The 20,726-nt window shown below is 50.7% G+C and overlaps 1 protein-coding gene across 1 annotated transcript in view; it reads left to right on the plus strand.

Moving 5' to 3' along the window:
- The window catches only part of FKBP1A (FKBP prolyl isomerase 1A), a 31,715-nt gene extending 14,959 nt beyond the window's left edge, over positions 1-16,756 (plus strand). Inside the window, exons 4-6 of the mRNA XM_039237712.1 lie at positions 10,477-10,589; positions 13,377-13,541; positions 15,600-16,756. Of these exons, the coding sequence (XP_039093643.1) occupies positions 10,477-10,589; positions 13,377-13,505 (242 nt within the window). The 3' untranslated portion in view covers positions 13,506-13,541; positions 15,600-16,756. The remainder of the gene's footprint in view (positions 1-10,476; positions 10,590-13,376; positions 13,542-15,599) is intronic.
- The last annotated feature ends 3,970 nt before the right edge of the window (positions 16,757-20,726 follow it).

Below are 20,726 nucleotides of genomic sequence, written 5' to 3' on the forward strand. Positions count from 1 at the left end.
TCTTTTATCTACTGCAGAACTCAGCTGAGTCCCCGTGTTCTTCCCCTAGCTCCCTTTCACTTTGGCCAGAAGAATTCTAGTGGTGCAAAGAGGAGGAGGAGGAGGAGGAGGAAGGGGAGAGCTAATCCTCTCCTGGTGCTACTGTCTCTGCCCTCAGTGCCTTTACTCTCCCCTCCCAGGAGCTCAGACCACCCTGGCCCATCTCCAGTTCCTCAGACACCCCAAGGCCCCCAGCCCTCCCCAGGGAACTCTCTGCCCTGCGCTTGGGCGCCACCACACTGCCGCCACTCCCCACCTCAGGCCGACTCTTACCTGTCATGGCTTACGTGGCGCCCCTCAGCGGGTCTCCCCTGCCTGACTCGTGGCTAAAGTGGTTCCTCATGAATGCATCACACACGCACCTTTGTCCCTCCAGCAAGGTGTCTGTCCATCTCCTGCCCTGCCTTCCTCACGGCCAGGCCGTGTGTGTAGCTAGCGGCCTGTCCCCGGCGGGTCGCAGGCTTCAGGAGGCCGGAGCCACGCTGGTGGTGTTCTCCAGGGCCCCTCACCATCAGTGCCTGGTGTGGAGTCACTCAGCGACAGTTTGAATAGTGGTCACTTAGGACTCTAGCTGGAGTGGAGAAAGGCCACCTTCCTGTCACATTTGGTATAATAGTTCTTGTTTCCTTTAAGCTAGGATAAGAGCAAGAATCTATACTCCAGACTTGGCCCAGTCCCTGTGGATTAATAACCCTGTGACTGTTTCCTCGCCCGCCTGCTACACACAGGGCTTGCCCTTCCCTCGGTCATTCAACAGATGTGTTAGGAGCCGGGGAAAGCTTCGGCCTTGCCCTTGAGGTGCTCACCCTGAGCGAGTGCTGCCCCCATGCCTACCTTTGTAAGAGAAGTGCCTCGAGCAGCCCACGCGTGCGGTGGAGGTGCCGCGTGGTCTGGGATGTGTGTGGCTCCGGCCGGCAGGAGGGGAGAGCTTGCCAGGTGTGCACCAGCCTGGCCGGGGAAAGGGTGCCCTTGGTTTTTCTACACGTACTTACTGACTGACTGTTGTGTGCGAGGCACTGTTGTTCTGAGCACCGGGAACATAGGACGAAGAAGACCCCGGGTCTGTCCTCACAGATCTTACACCGTAGCGGGAAAGTGATGAATAAGCAAAACTATATCATACCGTAACCGGTACGTGTGAAGGAGGGGACAGGAGAAGGCTGAGTTTCAGATAGACCAGGGAAGACCTCAGCGAGAGGGTAGCATTTGAACCGAGACCTGAAGGATGTGAGGGAGCAATCCACGTGACTATCTGGCGAGAGCATCTTCGGCAGAGGGAACAACAGGGGCAAAGGCCCTGGGGTGGGCGGATCCCTGGTGTGTATGCAGAAAAGAAGGAAACCGTGTTCTTGCAGTGGAGAAGTATGGGAGTGATCAGATGAAGTCAGAGGGATGGCAGCGTGGGGTGGCAGCTCTTACAGGCCTCCTAGGCCATTGTTAGGACTTGAGGACTGTCCCTCTAGCTGCCGTGTCAAGTTTAAACTGTCGGAGAGAAAGGGCTGAAGCAGGGATACCGGTGAGGGGGTTACTATAACCATCTGGGGTCAGACCCAGAACTCTTGCCTTTAACCATTACCTCCTGCAGCCTCCCGCCTCCGTGTTTTCTGGAAGAAAAGAAAAGCTAAAGATCATGCATATTTCTCCTGTTACCAAAGAGCCACTGATAAGTATTGTTTTCCTTCTGTGTGTCTCCCCCACCCCACCCCACCCCTGCTCCGCCTCACCCCCACTCCACCCTACCCCATGAGATATAATGGGGCAGTCCTTTTATTTACATTATGATAAAGTGGAAGATGGAGAGGCATGCCCACAAGGGGTTTATTCTGGTTCGTGTACTTCCCATCATGAGATCTCCTTTGAAAATACACGTTGGTCATAGGATCTAAAGATACTTAGCAGAAGGTTAGGAGCATTTCTAGGTAACAGATGGGATATGTTTCTCGTGCTCAATTTGTGTGATGGGGAGGAAGACGCTGGCTCTTTTCTTTGGGTAGGTACTTGACCTTTGGTCCTGCCACGTTCGTGGGGCTGTCAGAGCTTCCAGTTCGGGAAGGTCGCCCTGGGAATGCAAACACAGAGGCCTGGAAATGGACCTAAGACAGAAGCTTTGAATGCGTACATCTTAATTACCTCAGGGTGTAGAATCTCATTTCATTCGTCATGGCGGGGACAAATGGGTAGTCAGTCATAAAAGTGACAAGGTTTCGGGGCACCTGGGTGGCTTAGTCGGTTAAGCGTCCGACTTTCGCTTAGGTCATGATCTCGCAGTTCGTGGGTTCGAGCCCCGCGTCGGGCTCTGTGCTGACTGCCAGCTCAGAGCCTGGAGCCTGCTTCAGTCTGTGATTCCCTCTCTCTCTGACCCTCCCCTGCTCACGCTGTCTCTCTCTCTCTCTCTCTCTCTCCTAGAAATAAATAAAACATTAAAAAAAAAAAAAGTGACAGGGTTTCTCTGAACATTTTATTTCGTTGTATTTCAGATCCAAATATAAATCATTTACTCAAGGCCCATGTCTTTCTTTTCGGGCGGCTCTTCTGGGAGAGTTTCCCATCAAGGTTCTTGCGAAAGCGAATTTGCATTCTTTTAAAGCCAAAACAACAAGGACTGTTGTGAGGTCATCTCAGTGCCAAACCTTTCTAGGTTTTTAAGATTTCTTTCCTCAGACATACGTTAATCTCATCCACTCAGTTACTCATCAGCAGTATTTTTTAGCGACTTGCCTTTATTGAGTCTTTCCAAACAAACGGACAGCTAGAACCACACTTTTTTTGTTCACACTCCTGTTTTGTTTCTTTGCTTACTATTTAATTTTGTTTTCTTAGTAAGTATAACTGTCATAAATGAGTCTGGGAGTCGGCATAGCTGACCAGCCCTTGGTAAGCCTAAAACTCACGTGGGAAAGAAGAAATGAGGGTCACTTAGTGACTACGGAATAAAGGCTGTTTCACCTCTCTGAGGCTCTGCACGCTGTGGTATGTAGGAGTCTTGGGCAAGGTGGTTAGGTTAAAGGCAGTCGAGGGAACTTCTGTACATAATGAGGAGGAAGAGGAAGGGAAGCAGCTAAGACTGGATCAGTACTCACGTTTGTATCTACGTCAGCACATCCATTTGAGAATGTTCCAGGTGGCTTTGAATGCACATCTGGAGAAAAACCAGGGACTTTCAGTTTGGTTTCCCCACCTCCATTCAGCCATTGTACTTTTTTACTTAAGAAAATACGTGTTGAGGGGCACCTGGGTGGCTCAGCTGGTTAAGCATCCGACTTCAGGTCAGGTCATGATCTCACCATTTGTGGGTTCGAGCCCTGTGTCAAGCTCTGTGCTGACAGCTTGGAACCTGGAGCCTGCTTCGGATTCTGGGTCTCCCTCTCTCTCTGCCCCTCCCCAGCTCGTGCTCTGCCTCTCTCTCTCTCTCAAAAATAAACAGACATTTAAAAAATTTTTTTAAATACGTGTTGAGTTAAACATAGAAATCCTTCCTCCCTCTTCCAGCTGTAAGTGAACAGCAAGAGCTTTATTTGGAGTATTTGGAATTTGGGATGTTCTTGTTTGTTGCTGTCATTGTTTGATTCAGGTTTGGGGTTTTTTGTTTTTCACTTAAAAACCTGTGTTTTTGGGCCCTGTGAAATGCCTGCGAAAACCACCTGCAAAGATTCCATCCGCAACTGACAACCACATTGTGAGTCATGAGCTGTAACTGCCACAGGAGCCCTCGCCACTGGTGCCTTCCACAGTCCCGTCCCTTACCCTGTGCAGGGAACCCGGGGATTCTGCCTCCCTGAAGGCCCGGCGGCGGCTCCCTTTCTGTTGGATTATTAGTGAGATACTAACCCAGTGGTCCTCTCGAACCTCCGCATCCTGGCCTTGGGTCTCAATCACTGCTGCTGTGACTTGGGCCGAGTCCAAGGGCATGTACGCCTCAGCAGCCGCCAGCCAGGTCCGTCTTGGCTGGTTCCTTCCGAGCAAGCGCCCTGAAACCCCAGAGCAGCAGGAAAGAGCAAGCTGCTGTGGGGGAGGTGAACTTGAGACTCTTCCCCACATCTTTTTTTTTTTTTTTTTTAAGCCCTCCTGCTCCCTCTCCAAGGGTTGGAGTCTGGCTCTTCCCCCAAAAGAACAGCTACATCGTTTGGGAGGAAACTCAGATGGAGGGCACATAAACCGTGTTGCAGCCGGAGGCTGCTTCAGCGCTCCCTCCTGCAGCCCTACATTGTGCTTTCACGGTCTTGTGCTTTTAACTGGAGAACCACCGCCCGCCCGCCCCCCCCCCCTGATTTTCACATTTTTTCTCACTGATTAGTCATTTATTTATTTTTCTTCCTGAAATAGTTTATTGTCAAGTTGGTTTCCATATAACACCCAGTGCTCATCCCCACAAGTGCCCTCCCCCATGCCCATCTCCCCCCTTCCCCTCTCCCCCTCTTCCATCAGCCCTCAGTTTGTTCTCAGCATTCAAGAGTCTCTCATGGTTTGCCTCCCTCCCTCTCCCCAACTATTTCCCCCCTTCTTCTCCCCCACAGTCCTCCATTAAGTTCCTCCTATACGTACAAACATACTGTATCTGCCCTTCTCTGCCTGATTTATTTCGCTCAGCATAACACCCTCAAGGTCCATCCATGTTGCTACACATGGCCAGATTTCATTCTTTCTCATTGCCATGTAGTAGTCCATTGTGTAGATAAAGCACATCTTCTTGGTCCATTCGTCTGTTGATGGACACTTAGGTTCTCAACAATAGCCAAAACATGATTAGTCATTTAAAGGTGCTGACAGTAAAAGCTGCCATCCTGGGATCGCCCCTTAGATTGTGCCTGCCGCACCGGGAAGAGGTCTAAATATGGAAGCCTCTTGCTCGTCCTGTGGTTCTTAAAAGTCGTGCGGGCAGAGCCAGGCTTAGAGTAGTCATGAGTGCCACCAGCCGGCGTCGCAGGTGCCAGGGGTGGAACTGAGTGCCATGGGGACACAGCACTTGGCATCCAGGCCCGTGACCTTAAGCTGCACACAGTCAGGAAAGACAAAAGTGAATTCTCGAGATGGAGAACACAGAGCCATTCCTGGAGGTTCGGGGGCCCCAAGGCACAGGTATGTGCATCGTCAGAAGGGAAGTCAGTCAGTCCCGCGCGGGGGGCGGGGGGTGCTGGTGGTGGTTTCTGCTCAGAGTGCGCTCTGGAGCTTAGAGTGTCAGCTGTCACGCCTGAACTGTAACCTCAGTTGCCTTCTCTCAGCAGAGCGTGCTTTCTCTAGGAAATCGTGGCACTGGCGCGGCAGGTGGCTTCCCTGTCCAGGGGCTCCCGGTCCTGGCACACAGATGTCCAGAGTTAAAATGGGAGCAACTGCTGAGGCTTGACTGGCCGCCTGCTTTCCTTGCCCCCTCCCCGAACAGAGGAAGTCCCTCACCGTCCGCCGCCAGCTCGGGTGTAGGAGGCAAACGCCTGTAGGGTTTCAGTGAAGCACACTTTTGTCACTTTTTCCCTTTCAGAGAAACCCCCCAGTTTTGTAGAGGCATAATTGACATTCAGTAAACTGCCCTTGCTGAAGGTTTTCGTAAGTTTTAATGTGTCTCTTTGTGATCCTTCGAAACCTCCTCCTTCCCTCCCCAACAGCCACTGGTAGGCTTTTCTGTAGCAGCGCTTGTATTTTCTAAGGTTTTCGATATATGGAGTTGTACAGTGTGTACAGTACCCCCGCCTGGCTCAGCGTAATTATCTTGAGATTATTATGTTGCCCCACGTATCAGTAGTTCATTCTTCTCCACTGCTGAATGGTTTCCTGTTGTGTGGATGTCGTTTATCTGTCCACCGGTTGGCAGATGTTTGGGCTGTTGTGGTTTTTGGCTGTTCCAAACGAGGCTGCTATGGATATATGTATATACGTCTTTTTGTGTGGACATAGTTGGTCATTTCTCCTGGGTGTTCAGCCAGGGTGAATGGAATGGCCGGGTCGTATGGGAGGCTCATTTTCCACAGGGGTCCTTCCACTCGATATTCCCGTCAGCAGCGCGTGAGAATTCCAGTTCCTCCACATCCTCGCCAGGGCATGGTTGTGATCAGTCTTGTTAGGCGTACTCATTCTAATCAGCAGTCGTCCTGTCTCCTGGTGGTTTTAATTAGCCCCTTTTCAGGGAAGTATCTGTCCCAATCTTTTGCCCCTTTTTAACTGAGCTCTTTCTTTTCTTACTGTTGAGTCTTGAGAGCTCTTTACATATCCTGGGCACAAGGTCTTTATGAGATAGACGCTTTCCAAAGATTTTCTCCCAGTCTGTGGCTTGACTTTTCATTCTCTTAAAAGTATGTTTTAAAGTGCCGAAGTTTTCAGTTTTGACGAAGTTCAGCTTGTCCTTTTATGGATTGTGCTTTTTTTGGCCTCATATCTAAGAAGTCTCAGCCTAACCCACAGCCACTAAGATTATTTCCCTGTGTTTTCTTCTAGAAGTTTTATAGGTTTCATGTTTAGATTTTTTGGGTTGACACGTGATTGTGATGTGAAGCATAGGTCCATGTTTTTACCTCTGGGTAGCCAGTTGTTCCCTCCCAGTGTCATTTTTGTCTCTGGACGTTTAGTTTGGATCTTACTGTCCTTCCCTGCTAATTCCAACGTCTCTGTCAGCTCTGGGTTAGTTTCAGTTGATGGGTTAGTGCCTTCATTGTGGGTCGTGTTGTCCTGCGTTTTTGTGTGTGTGGTAATCTTTGGACGCTGGGCGTTGTTAAATTTACCTCTTGAGGTGCTGGGTATTTTTATTCCTATAAATAATCTTCTTGAGCTTTGTACTGGGAAGCACTTCAGTTTCTTGGAAACAGTTTGATCCTCGTGGGTCTTGCTTTCATGATTTGTTATGTGGGTCTGGATCAGTGCTCAGGTTGGGGCTGATTATTCCCCACTACTGAGCTGAGATCCTCCTGGTCCTACTCAGTGCGTCACAAGCCATCTGGCTAGTGGAATGGTCACTGATCCCAGCTCTGTGTAAGCACTGGGCACCATCCCTTCTAAAGCTTGTGGGTAGTTCTTCTCCTGGCCTTCGTAGTTTCCTTAACTACGTGTGCTGATGAGTATTCGGCTGTAAGTTTCACTCTATACTCCTTTCCTTCCTGGTTTGTGTCCTTTGGACTCCGAGCTGCCTTGAGCTCCGTCCGGGTCCCTCTCGGAAACGCCCAAGGCTGTAAGCTGGCCAGTCATAGGGCTCGGCTCGCCTTGCTGAGGTCCCATCTCTCGGGGATCGCTGTCCTCTATTGCAGTGTTCAGAGTCTTAAAGCCATGTTTTAGCTGTTATCTGGGTTGTTTCTCTGTGTCTTGCTCTCTTCATGAAGGAGGTTTTGTTTTGTGTTTTATTTTGTGCGTTTCATTTGGTTTTTGGTTTTTGTTTTGGTTTTGGTTATGTGGGAGGGTAAATCTGATCGCTGATACTCCACCTTTGCCAAAGCTATTTTGATGTCACGGTTTCTGTCATATTCTCATTCGGCACTGACCAGCCTAATTCCCACCCCAGAAAACAGGGTATGCACGTTAATTTCTCCTATTTAACAGACACTGCTTCCTCCCCTACATCACCTCCTCACCTGGCCTGACAGCTTGCAGACATATATACGGTGGTCTTTTCCTCCCTGTTGGGGAAGCCCTCCTACTAACCCCTCCCTGCCCCATAGCCTGTGTCAGTTGTGTGACCTCTTGCTTAGCTCTAGAGATCTTGTTTACCCCTCAGACTTAGATTATAAGATAACCCCTCCTCTGGCCTAAGGAACCCCACCATTACCAACACCTCCACCCACCCTTAAGAAGATTTCTCCCTCCAGGAAATGGAAGTAGGTGAGATTGACAGGTAGTAACAGTAGTCTGAAGTTCTGGAGTGAGGCTCAGGTCCTCTTCCCAGGAGAAACAGCTCGTCTGAATCAGGGGAGGAGAATAAGGATCTTCAGCAAAGCTCCTGCTTACAGCCCTTTACGTAGAAATCCTTCTTGGTCTTTCTGGTTTCTTAAAATAGCAGGGAAAGGCTTTGTCCCTCAGTGTCTCAGAAAAATGAGAGATTGGGGGCTAGAAAGACATGCTCCCAGACCCCCAGTCTCTGCCCTGAAGAGCGTCCACTTCTGCAGGTCAGCTCAGCAGCAGGTAGCACCTTGTGTGTCCTGCCTGGCACTGCTCAGACAGTAAGCATCTCACCTGCAGGCAGAGCGAGGTGGATGTGTGCGGCGTTTGGACGTAGCTTGGCAACGTACTTGCTCAGGCACAAGACGGAAGTGTAGGGAGTCTGTCCCTTACCCTGTGGTTCTTCACTGCAGTCAGAACATGATCTTGTCCTGGTCGAGGTCATGTTCATATTTGGCTGAAATAGGCTAATTCTTTTGTAGGTAAACTATATATTTTTTTAATTTTTAAGAATGTTGGGGCGCCTGGGTGGCTTAGTCGGTTAAGCGTCCGACTTTCGCTTGGGTCATGATCTTGCGGTTGGTGGGTTCGAGCCCCGCGTCGGGCTCTGTGCTGACTGCCAGCTCGGAGCCTGGAGCCTGTTTCAGTCTGTGACCCCCTCTCTCTCTGACCCTCCCCTGCTCACGCTGTCTCTCTCTCTCTCCTAAAGATGAATAAAACATTAACAAATTTTAAAAAAAGAATGTTTGTTTATTTAGAGAGAGAGCAAGCACACGCGGGGGAGAGGCAGGCGGGTGGGATATAATCCCAAGCTGGCTGCACACTGACAGCACAGAGCCCGAAGTGGGGCTTGAACCACGAACCACAAGATCAGGACCTGAGCCAACGTCAAGAGTCAGATGCTGAACGGACTGAGCCATCGAGGTGCCCTGGTATACTGCATCTTTTAAACTGTGAGTTGCAAGCCAGTAGTGTATCATGACATAAATTTAGGGGGTCACAATCAGCTTTTTTCTAAAAAATGAGAAGTGCCTCCCATGTAGTAACTGTCACGTGTAAATCTTGTTTTGTGGATAAACATTCATGTGTCCGGGGCCCTGACTGGGCGCGCTGCTCCTGCCAGTCTGCCTGGTCAGAGAGGATTCGGAGAATCATTGCCAGCTCTCCCCTGTGATGCAGGGTTCCGTTAGTTTGGGTTCCGTGGATGCAGTAGAGCTCATCAGGGAATGCCTACAGTGAGGGTGGGGAGGGTGGACACCTATTTTCCTCCCAGCTACTCCTTATAGGAAACTGTTCCACGTCCTGCCGTTTGTCATTTCTTTTATTCGGTGGTAATTGTGCTCTGGTGGAGAGAGGAGTTCCGCGTATGCCCCAGCTTGCTAGCCAGCTTGCTGGCTCTGCCCTGACTTGGCAGGGGTGAGGCCCCGTCCTCCCCTCTACCTCACGGTCCTCAGCCCCCAGCTCTCGGCTTCCGGCGGGGTCAGCACCCGCTCCGCTTGGGACATCTGTCTGCCTTCCTGCTCCGTTAGGACAGCGGTTCCCGTTCCCGCCACTGCCCATTTCCTATTTGTCAAAGTGCGACCAGTCTGGTGACTCTGATAAAGCTCTGAGTTGCCCTCTGCTTCCCCATCCCACTTACGAGTGTTGACATTGTTTTTTAAGTTGGGAATTTGGTGTGTTTCCCTCCTCCTCTGAAAACATCCGAACGCAACAGAATCTGGTGTTCCGCCGGGTCTCGTGAGCACTGCTTTAGAGCCGTGGAGGGCACCCGCCCTTGGCCTCCAGTGAAGTCTGCTCTGGCTGGCCCTTCCAGTCTGGGACGGATGGCTCTCCCAGCGGTCCCTCTGGCTTCCGGAGAACCCGCCACGGACGGTCCTTTTTGAAGGAGGGGCTGCAGCTGTATTCTCCTCTGGCGTCTCCACCTCTGCCAGTCCCCTCCCCCCCTTTGAATAGTGGCTGCCATTGTGGTTTGTCCGTCTCCTGGGACCCGGGGTAGTCACATGAGCGTGGTGTGTGGACTTGTGGTCTAGCTTTACTACTCGGGCAGGCCGCTCCCCTTCCCTCTGCCTCAGTTCCTTCCTCTGTGAAATGGGGGCAGCGCTGGCGGAGGATTGAGCGGGCCCATGTATGGATGGTCCCGCTCCGGGTGGGAGCACTGCCCGCAGCCCAGCCGGGGCTGTCGGGAAGTCACCGGCGGAGGTTTGCACTGGCTTTTCCATCGCCTCCTCTCCGGTTCTCTGCCCCCCGCTGGTGGCCTCCCACTGCCCACAACCCGTTGCTTCTGGGCTGTATGTGACTCAGCTGTTGTGTGTGCCTCCAGGGCCCAGGGGACTCAGACCCGGGGGGTGGGGGGGTTGCTGGGACCCCGTCAGGAGCGCGCACGCTTCCTGGTCCCACACCAGGTAGCCAGCCGCCTGTGCCCGGCCCTTGGCCTGCTGCTCGGAGGCGGGAAGGACGCTCACGGGCCCGGGTGGAGGGCCCGTCCCAGCTCCGAGGAGGCCCACGGAGGGCGCCATTCAGCACCGGCGTCGGACTGGTCGCGCCGTCACGCCTTGTCGCTCATGTTACACCTGCCCTTTTCCACAGGGATGCTTGAAGATGGCAAGAAATTTGATTCCTCCCGGGACAGAAACAAGCCTTTTAAGTTTATGCTAGGCAAGCAGGAGGTGATCCGAGGCTGGGAAGAAGGGGTTGCCCAGGTATGCTCTCGTTTGTTTTGTTTCGTCTTGTTTCCTGGTGTCTGCCTCTTAAATGACGCTGTGGGTAGGACCTTCATATGGTTCAAACATCAAAAAAGGTGTGAGTGGAAAATCTCCCTTCCATCCGCCCCGTCTTGCCGGGCCCCTCACTGCAGCAAGTCCTGTTTGTTACTCACGGTTTTTGTAGTTTCTTGAAGCCCAGACTTGTTTTTCGTTGTTTTTGTTTTTGTTTTTGCTATAGACACAGTGTTCTGCACTTTCTTTCACTGAATCTGTCTTTCACACTTGATACATCTGAGCCTAAAAAGAGGAGGAGGCTCTCCTGCCCCGTTCCCTTAGGTGGGTGGACCTTCCTTGGCTTGATCAGTACCCTCTCAATGGTCAGGCACTTCGCTGTCACACACAGTGCCGCGGTGACCAGTCTTGCTGTCACACACAGTGCCGCGGTGACCAGTCTCGCGTGGACTTGATTTTACATTGGCCTAAGTGTTGCCGCAGGCAGACCCTCAGGAGTGGGGGTGAGGGGTTCACCAGCCGTGTGCACTGGCCTTTGACACCCTGCCAAGCCGGTGAGGGGCCTGTGTCCTCCCGGCCCCTCCAGCGCAGTGTGTCTGTCGTTCAACTTCTGGATTCAGGACAACACACCGAGTGAGGAAGGTTATCTTGGTGTGGCCTTCGTGTGCAGTCGTCTTCTTATTGGCCCTGTCGCCTCAGACCCCTTCTGAGAGGTCGCCCTCCCTGGGGGGAGGGGCAGGTCATTCTGTTTGTCTGGAGTCCATTTCCTCAGCCCTTCCTCCCCGTTTGTGTAAACAGCTTTTGTTCTGCCGGCATGACAGAACTCCCAGGGGGCCCAGGGGCCCCAGGGTTGCCAGGTTCCAGCCGGGGTCCAGCCTTCCGTCGAGCCCGTTAGCAGGCGCTAACCAGGTCCCAGCGTCCTGAGACCCGGGGGGGCTGTGTAAACCGCCCCGCGTGGCGGCTCATCGTGTCCGTCCCTCTCGCCAGAGAGAAGTGAGATGCAACCAAAGTGGAAAGAAAGATTTCCGTCTTTATCTTTTCCAGAGTACGCGCTGCCCTACTTCCTCTGGAAAATCTCCCTGATTTATCTCCAGATGAACTGCTTACCTTGCAGAAACCTGAAGCCATCCCTCTCCCTAGCGCCCAGATTCCCGTTCCTGCAGGGCGGAGGGTTGGCAGCGCCAACCTTCCAGAGGCCTCCTTCCCTCTAGAAATCTCTGTCCCCGCTGCCCCCGTCTGGCTGGCTCTCGGTCCGTAGCCCATCCCCCAGCGACCGTGCCAACCATTGTCCACACCACGGCCATCTCCTGTGGCTGTTCCGGCGCTGGGACAATAGCTGTGTTGTGTTCCAAGAGCCGTCGCTGCCACTGAGATAGTGTTATCAGCCTGTCTTACATCCCGGGCTTGGCGAGGCCTCGGCGGGCATTGGGGAGATGCCCAGTCCCCCCTGGGCCCACAGCTCTGCTGCCAGGGAGAAGTCTGAGTGGTCTGGGACCTGCTTAGAGCATCTCTGAAACTGCCCCGGATGTTTGTTTGAGTGAGTGGAAAAGCGCAGGAAGAAGGAGGGTTATCTTGTGCCCCTCTTCCCTTTCTCCCGACACTGTCGTTCTGCTCACGTGTTTACAGGTGCGCAGTCTTGCCACAGGCAGTGTTGAGGCAGCTTGCTTTTTCCCCTCGAACTGTATCTGGGCCATCTTTCCATGTTAGTGCATTTAAGGCCACTGTGTTCTTTCCAGCGGCTGACCCATGTTGCCGACGTGCCTATGAAACCACTCCCCTGGTAATGAGCATTCGGGGTTGGTAGCGGAAGATTCTGGAAGTGGAATTGCTGTGTAAAAGGACATGATCTTTCTTTAAAAAAATTTTTTTTTATTTGAGAGAAAGAGAGCACAAGCTGGGGAGAGGGGCAGAGGGAGGGAGGGAGGGAGAGAGAGAGAGAGAGAGAGAGAGAGAGAGAGAGATCTCAAGCAGGGTCCATCCCACAGCGCTGGGATCATGGCCTGAGCCGAAAGCAAGAGTCAGATGCTCAACTGACTGAGCCATCCACGCACCCCCAGACGTGATCGTTTCAAAGTCCATTAGATTAAGCCACAGTGCATCTCACTGCTCTCACCACCCTGGTTCAGCACGTCCTGGATTCCGAAAGGAGATGAGAGCTCGGCTTCTGAGCCGTGCTAGAGCCTGAGTGCGGCCTGCAGCTGTATCCTCAGCCGCTGCGCCCCGGGCCGGGTCAGAGAGCCGGGCGCGCGCACTGGAAGGCTTATTCGCAGGGAGTGCTCTGTGGGCAGAGCAGAGAGCCTGCTCCTGGCTCAGGAAGTATATATTGAAACCTACTTAATGTTAAGTTTTGATTTGGAAATGAAAAAGTACAGATGTATCTTTAAAGGTGAAAATTTTCCCCCCATACTGGCCACCGTACTCTGTTTTCCCCTGAAAAGCCGCTGGTATTTGTGTCCTCCCAAAGGTGTTTTCTGTTTCTGTAGGCAAGGTACAAATCTATAAATAGTTCCCTCTTTTTACACACATGGGAACGTACTATACACGCTACTTTGTGAAATCTTGTCTTTTAAACGTTTTTCTGTATGTCTGACTCTAAGTGTAGATACAGAAAGGACAAAGTAGACTAGATGTTACTTTCTGTGTGTGTGTTTTCTTCCAAAGCAGAGTCCTCGTCACACTGTGCTGACCCCTGAGCACCCCGATAAGCAGCCCTGCTTCTAACAGAGACGGCTGGAGAGTGCGTCCAGTTGAGTCTTTCTCTTCTCTTCGCAGATGAGTGTGGGCCAGAGAGCCAAACTGACCATCTCCCCAGACTACGCCTACGGCGCCACTGGCCACCCAGGCATCATCCCACCGAATGCCACTCTCGTCTTTGACGTGGAGCTTCTGAAACTGGAATGACAGGAACGGCCTGCTCCCCGAGCTCCCCGTTCTTGGGTAAGGGACTGAATTACTACCTCTGCAGCTCCCCCGTTTACCCGGTGTTTGGCGGGGGGCAGAACCAAACATGCCATGGGTTTTTTTTCTCCCCTATGTTCTTGCTCTGTTGGGTAGCGTTTCGGTTTTAGTTATCAGTGTGCACTTTGAATGCACAAGTTGCCCGTCCTGTGGGAAGCGGTGGCATAGGCCCTCAAACAGACTCACTGGGCTGGGGCAGCTGGTCATAGCAGTGGAAGTGAAGCGTGTTTTTATATATAACTTACAGACTGAAACTGAGTTGGGAAGCGGAAATACGGCCAGATTTATAATGCTGGCATTTTGGTTCTTCAGAAGTAAGACGGTTGAGGACTGCTCACCCCGTCCCAGTGTGTGCAGCCACTGCCTGTGGGGGGGTGTGACAGAAGCACTGTCATCCAGGCCAGCTGCCCGGGGGCAAGTCCAGGACCCTGGCGCAGACACAGGCAGGCTGGGAAGGGGAGGCCGGCCGTGCTTTGGAAGTGTAGAGGGTACTCCCACACAGCCCCAGGAAGGGACCTTAGGGGCTGATACAGCCTTCCTGTGTAACAGGAGAGGAAACTGAGGCCCAGAGAGAAAGACCTTCCTCGAGGTCACTTCCAGACAGTGGCAAACTAGCACCAGAACCCCTTCCTGGACTGGTTTTTCATGTGGGTGTCAGGATCGTAAAACCCAGGAATGGTGTCATCTTCTTTCCAGTCGGCCCCAGACCTCTCCTTTGGCCCCCCTCCTGGCCCTTGGACCAGAGGACCACAACTGGGGCCTGAGGGAGAGTGCTTTTGATCGAGAGCTGTCACAGGTGGCTGCTAGCCTGTCTGTTATGGTCTAACCTTGGCCTGCTGTGGACTTCTTTAAGGACAAGCGCTTTGGAAATTCTTTTTTTTTTAAAGATTTTTTTTTTTTTTACTGTTTTATTTCTGAGACAGTGAGAGACAGCGTGAGCAGGGGAGGGTCAGAGAGAGAGGGAGACATAGAATCTGAAGCAGGCTCCAGGCTCTGAGCTGGCTGTCAGCACAGAGCTCAACGCGGGGCTCAACCCCACAAACTGTGAGATCATGACCTGAGCCGAAGTCGGACGCTTAACCGACGGAGCCACCCAGGCGCCCCGCGCTTTTGAAATTCTTAAGCTCTTTTTCTCTCGCTGTGGTTTTAGCCCTACATACGTGGGTCATACAGGCCTGGGCAGGTTTGCTGACCTTGGCTTCTATACTTGTCATTCTTACAGGAGGGAGCTCCTTATAGAAGCCTCTGTCTGCCCAAAGGTCTATACCTAATCTAAACCCTCTCATCTGTTCTCTGAGAGCTGAGCCCTTTGGACCTAAAAGTATTTGAGGAGAGCCTTGGAATTATCCTGATTTGGGTACCGGCGTTCTGTAAATCTGGTAGGGTGGAGGGAGGGGGAGGAAGGGAGAGAGGGCTGCAAGTCACCCTGGCCTCAACCTCCCCACACGCTGCCAACGAACATCTCAGAGCTTCTTGCAAAGCTCTTGCTGGAAAGCCCGAGGGCAGGTGTGAAAGTTGGAGGTCTGAGGAGATGAGTAAAGACTGCAGATATTGTCTAAGTCCCTTCAGCGCGAAGGATATGCCAGCCGAGGGTTGTACACGTGGAAGTCACCCGGGAAGCCTCTTTGACAACCCTCCTGATGCCTGGGCCACACCTCCGACCGCTTAACCACAATTACTGGGAGTGGGATACAAGCAGTTGCAAATTGTTAAAGCCCCCGGGTGATTCCTGTCGGCATCCAGGCCCTGGAGACCCAGTGACCATGGGGAACTGTACGGTCACTGCTCTCCTCCGCAAGGTAAACATAACCTTGGGTTAAAAAAAAAAAAAAAAAAACACTGCCAATTTAGGCAGGGAGGCAACAGCTCACCTGGGAATCCGGCCCAAGCCCAGCCGGAGCGGAAGTGGCGCGTTCCGAGGGAAAACTTGCAGCTCTCGGGGAGGAGACTGGATGTGGCAGACAGCCTCGTGCCTGTCCCCGCCGCGCCCGTGGGGCTCAGTGTTGCTGGAACTGACAGATTTTCTGTCCCCAACAGATGTGCCGTGGAGGGAAGTGGCGCCTCCAGACGCGCACAGGCGAATCCGTATGGAGCTTTTCCTGGTGTTCCACTCCACACTCTTTGTGTAAACATCGACCCCGACTGAATGTGTTGTCACCCGGCTTTCGCTCTTTCCCTATCTCCTCGTATGCGTGTTGACCTAAACGATATGCCATAAACCTCAAGTTACTCATTTTATTTTGTTTTCGTTTTGGGGTGAAGGTTTGGTTTCAGTCTTTTGGATCTAGGTTTCCACTTAAGTATTAGTCAAGTATTAACAGCACAAGTAATGGGTTAATTTTAGAATAGGAATTGGGGGGGGGCGGGGGGAGGGTTGCAAGAATCTTTATTTTATTTTATTTTTTTTTGGATGAAATTTTTATCTATTATATATGAAACATTCTTGCTGCTACGCTGCAAAGCCATAGCAGATTTGAGGCGCTGTCTAGGGCCGAATTCTCTCCAAGTTGAGAGATGTCCTTGGGTTGAATTAAAAGCCCTGCCCAAAACCGAAATGGGGAGGGGGAGAGCCTTCGCCTCCACTGCCCTGCCCCACCCTCCCCTTACACTCTCTGCCTTTTGGAAGCAGATGGTTCTCACCGCGATGCTGGACACTACAGGTATCTCCCCAGGCCAGCAGGGACCTCCGAAACCTTCTTCGTGGCCTGGCTTTTTTGTTGTTTTTATGGGTTTTTTGGGGGTTTTTTTGTTTTGTTTTTTTCCTCTCCCATCCTGTGGTTTTTCTAACGGATATTCAGGACTTTTGTAATCTCCTAGCTCTCCAGGCACCACTTCCTAAATTTCGAGAACTTTAATTGAAAGTTTAAATTGAAGGTGCTGTTTGTAAGACACTTAACACCCGGTGAAAGCCCAGCCGCCAGGACAAACCCTTGAGTGTTGTCTTGAGGAACAGGATGCTGGTCATCACAGCTGCAGCATCTCCTGGTGTTTGATGTCCGGCTCCCCCCTTCCCCACCCCCCTGCTGATCTCAGAGTTCCCTGGCTTCTCCTCCCCTCTCACCCCTTTGCTGTCCTGTGTAGTGATTTGGTGAGAGAAATCATTGCTGCCTACCCCCCACCCCCACCTCCCTGCACTATGTATGAGTTTCAAGTTTTATTATTGCAATAAAAGTGCTTTATGCTGGCTTTTCTCAGCTCCGTGTGACGGTGGTTACTTTTAGGTGCCGCTTCGGCCCATTTGGGTACTGCAGGTGTGGGTGGGGGCCGTGACTGTGGGGATGCCGTGTCGGAGGTGGTGTTTTGGCCGAAGAACCGCCGCAGAGGCATCCTTCCCTGTGGGCACCTCTGGGGAAAGGGGGTTGGTAGGTGTGTGTCTTCATTGATGGGAGGGAACGATCAGGGAGTGCATGCTGCGGCCGCCGCGCCCCCCCCCCCCCCCCGCCCTGCATCATCACGTTTCATTCAACACCAGTTCCTGAGAAATGTGCCACCAACCAGTTGAGGATGTGCTGCTGTGCACTGATGGAGGGTTACAAAGGGAGGATTCGGGTTTTGAACTGCTATTCCTTGGGGGACCCCGGTGTAGAGGTTCTTTGTCATGTGGGCAGGCTGGCTGGTGGCTTCCCTGGCCCCTCACCTGTGTAATTCTCCCCTCCTCCCTTGCGATGGAGACCATCAGTAATGCTCCCACACCTTTATGAACAACTCCCCAAGTTGCCCTGGTTGAAAGATTTTAAGCAGAGAGCTTGTTCAAGGAGTTGCCTCGACGATTTTCCGAACCTATCTCTGTCTATTTAAGTCACTGGAGCAGTATTTCAGGGCCATAGCTTGTTTTTTCCAAAATCCCGTTATAAAAATTCTCAAACAACAATGAAAGAGGTTTATAGTGGACATTTATATGCCCCCACCTAGATTGTACCACGAACATGTTACTAAACGGATGCTATCACACGCCTCTCCAGCCCTCTATCAATCCGTTCCCTCCGATCACCTTTCCGAATAAATGGCAGACGTCCCTACATTCCCCCCTAAATACATACTAGAATTTAGCATTTGTGTACACTTTTGTCCCTTAAAACAATGTCAAGCTATAGAATATGACCGTCATCTCAGAAAGTCCTCTGTGCCCTTTCTCAGTCCCCACGCTACCTCAAGAGGCAACTGTCATTGTATGTTCCTATTACAGTACCGCCTGTTGGGAAGTAAATTTGAACGCGATCTTGCACTGTGTGCTTTTGCACTTGGCATTCAGTGTGGTACACTCACTTGGAGACGACAGAGAATTAGGCAGGGCCTGTCACTATCTTACAGGCTGAATGGGACTTTGCGGATGGGATTATGCTCGGGACCCTGAGGTGGGAGGTTATCATGGACTGCGTAGGCGGGTCAGTAGAATAGAGTCTTAAGGAATCAGAGGGAAGACATCTTAAGATGCCTGGCCCTGCTGGCTTTGAGGATGGAAGAGGGCCTAGAAGCCCAGGACTGTGGTGCGCTCTAGAAGCTGGGAAACACAAGGAAACATTCCTCCCCTGGGGCCTCTGGACGGAACCAGCCTGGCTGATAGCACTTTGGTTTTAGCCCGATGAGACCCGTTTTGGGCTTAGGACCTCCAGAACTATTAAGATGGTAACTGTGTGGGGCTCCTGGTTGGCTCAGTTGGTTAAGTGTCCGACTTCAGCTCAGGTCATGGTCTCACGGTTTGTGGGTTCGAGCTCCACATCGGGCTCTGTGCCAACAGCTCAGAGCCTGGAGCCTGCTTCGGGTTCTGTGTCTCCCTCTCTCTCTGACCCTCCCCTGCTCATGCTATCTCTCTCTCTCTCTCAGAAATACATTTTTTTTTTAAAAATGATAAATGTGTGTCATTTTAAGCCACTAACTGTGGTAATGTTACAGCAGCAATACAAAACTCATATGGGCCCTTTGTTTCTTAGTTTATTTTTAATTTTTAAAAGATTTTTATTTTTAATTTTTTTTAATGTTTACCTATTTTTTGAAAGACAGTGTGAGCAGGGGAAGGGCAGAGAGACAGGAAGACACAGAATCCGAAATGGGCTCTGACAGCTCAGAGCCTAATGCGGAGCTCGAACTCACAGATCATGAGAACACGACTTGAGCCAAAGTCAGATGCTTAACCGACTGAGCTGCCCACGTACCCCTTAAAGATTTTTTTTTTTAAAGATTTTTTTTTTTAAGCAATCTTTACATCCGTCATGGGGCTTGAGTTTACAACCCCAAGGTCAAGAGTCGCATGCTCTACCAACTGAGCCAGCCAGGCGCCCTTCTCTTAGTTTTAATGTATAACAGAACAGAATAAGATAACATCAGGATTCAAAAAACAATCTCTAGGGTCCTACCACACTAACAGATCAGACTTTAATTTTTGTTTCTCCTTCCCTTTTAATTCTTGCCCTGGGCACTTAGAATTTTTAGGTCTAATCACAGCCTAGTACAAATTTTACATTCTGGGTTTTTTTTCCCCTCCACGTAATGTTTTATCAAGAGGAATTGTTCGTGTGCCATACAGTCTTCATAGCTATTTTGAAGAGAGCTGTAAGTAAGATGAAATGAATGTACTAAATTTAACTACCTTGTTAGAAGATCATTTTTTTTTTTTTAGAAAGTCAAATCATGACTCAGATACAGAATAAACATGTTAAAGATTTTATTTAACTTGTTCACTAATAAGAGAACTAATAAGATGTTTTAATTGGTTCCAAGGAGAATCCAAAGAGGAAATAAAAATATAATAAGCCCAGTAGGAATGCTGAAATGAATTTGCTTAGCAGACACAAAATGGGCAAAATCGGCCAATATCCACACAGTAATAATTGGTTACATTTAGAACTTTAGAGGGTACAATTTGCATCTGTGTGGACAAGAATCATCTGCATTATGTTTCCCTCAATTTACATCATTATAAAGTAGCTTATAAAGAGTGTGTGGCGCCAGTCAGAGTGGCTAAAATGAACAAAATCAGGAGACTTTAGATGCTGGCCAAGATATGTAGAAACGGGCACCCTCCTACACTGTTGGTGGGAATGTAAACTGGTGCAGCCCCTCTGGAAAACAGTATGGAGGTTCCTCAAAAAATTAACAATAGAACTCCCCTAGGACCCAGCAATAGCACTGCTAGGAATTTACCCAAGGGATACAGGACTGCTGATGCATAGGGGCACATGTACCCCAATGTTCATAGCAGCACTCTCAACAATAGCCAAAACATGGAAAGAGCCTAAGTGTCCATCAAAAGAAAAATGGATCAAGAAGATAAGGTATATCTAAACAATGGAATACAACATGGCAAAGAGAAAGAATGAAATCTGGCCATGTGTAGCAACATGGATGGAACTTGAGGGTGTTATGCTGAGCGAAATAAGTCAGGCAGAGAAGGACAGATACCATATGTTTGCATGTATAGGAGGACTAGGAGGAACTTAACAGAGGACGATGGGGGAGGAGAAGGGGAAAAATAGTTGGGGAGAGGGAGGGAGGCAAACCATGAGAGACTCTTGAATGCTGAGAACAAACTGAGGGCTGGGGGGGAGGGGAAGGGGGGTGATGGGCATGGAGGAGGGCACTTGTGGGGATGAGCATTGGGTGTTCTATCGAAACCAACTTGGCAATAAACTATTTAAGAAAAAATAAATATATAAAAATAAATAAATGGGGCGCCTGGGTGGCTCAGTCGGCTAAGAGTCTGACTTCAGCTCAGGTCATGATCTCACGGTTGGTGGGTTCAAGCCCCGCGGTGGGCTCGGTGCTGACAGCTAGCTCAGAGCCTGGAGCCTGTTTCAGATTCTGTATCTCTCTCTGACCCTCCCCTGCTCGCGCGCTCTCTGACTCTCAAAAATCAATAAAAAACAGTAAAAAAATTTTTAAATAAGTGTGGGGGCTACATAAGACACCCCATTAAGTGTGGATAGGTTGGGGGGCCCGGTCACCTTGCTTTTGGAGACTTGGGACATTTCCCATCCTTGGCTTTTATTAAAACAAAAAAAGCCAATACGTCTTGGAATGTGTTCATTTTATTCTTTCCTAAATACCTTGATTCTATAGGATAACATATTAGAAGGGAGATTTTGACTTTCAGTTCCTCTTGCCAAGTTATATAAGCCACACGGGAAACAAAACCTCACCCGTGTCCCACGGCAGAGAAGACCACTC

This window comes from Hyaena hyaena, unplaced genomic scaffold, assembly GCF_003009895.1.
Source record: "Hyaena hyaena isolate Hyena2069 unplaced genomic scaffold, ASM300989v1 scaffold_131, whole genome shotgun sequence".
Taxonomy (NCBI): Eukaryota; Metazoa; Chordata; class Mammalia; order Carnivora; family Hyaenidae; genus Hyaena; species Hyaena hyaena.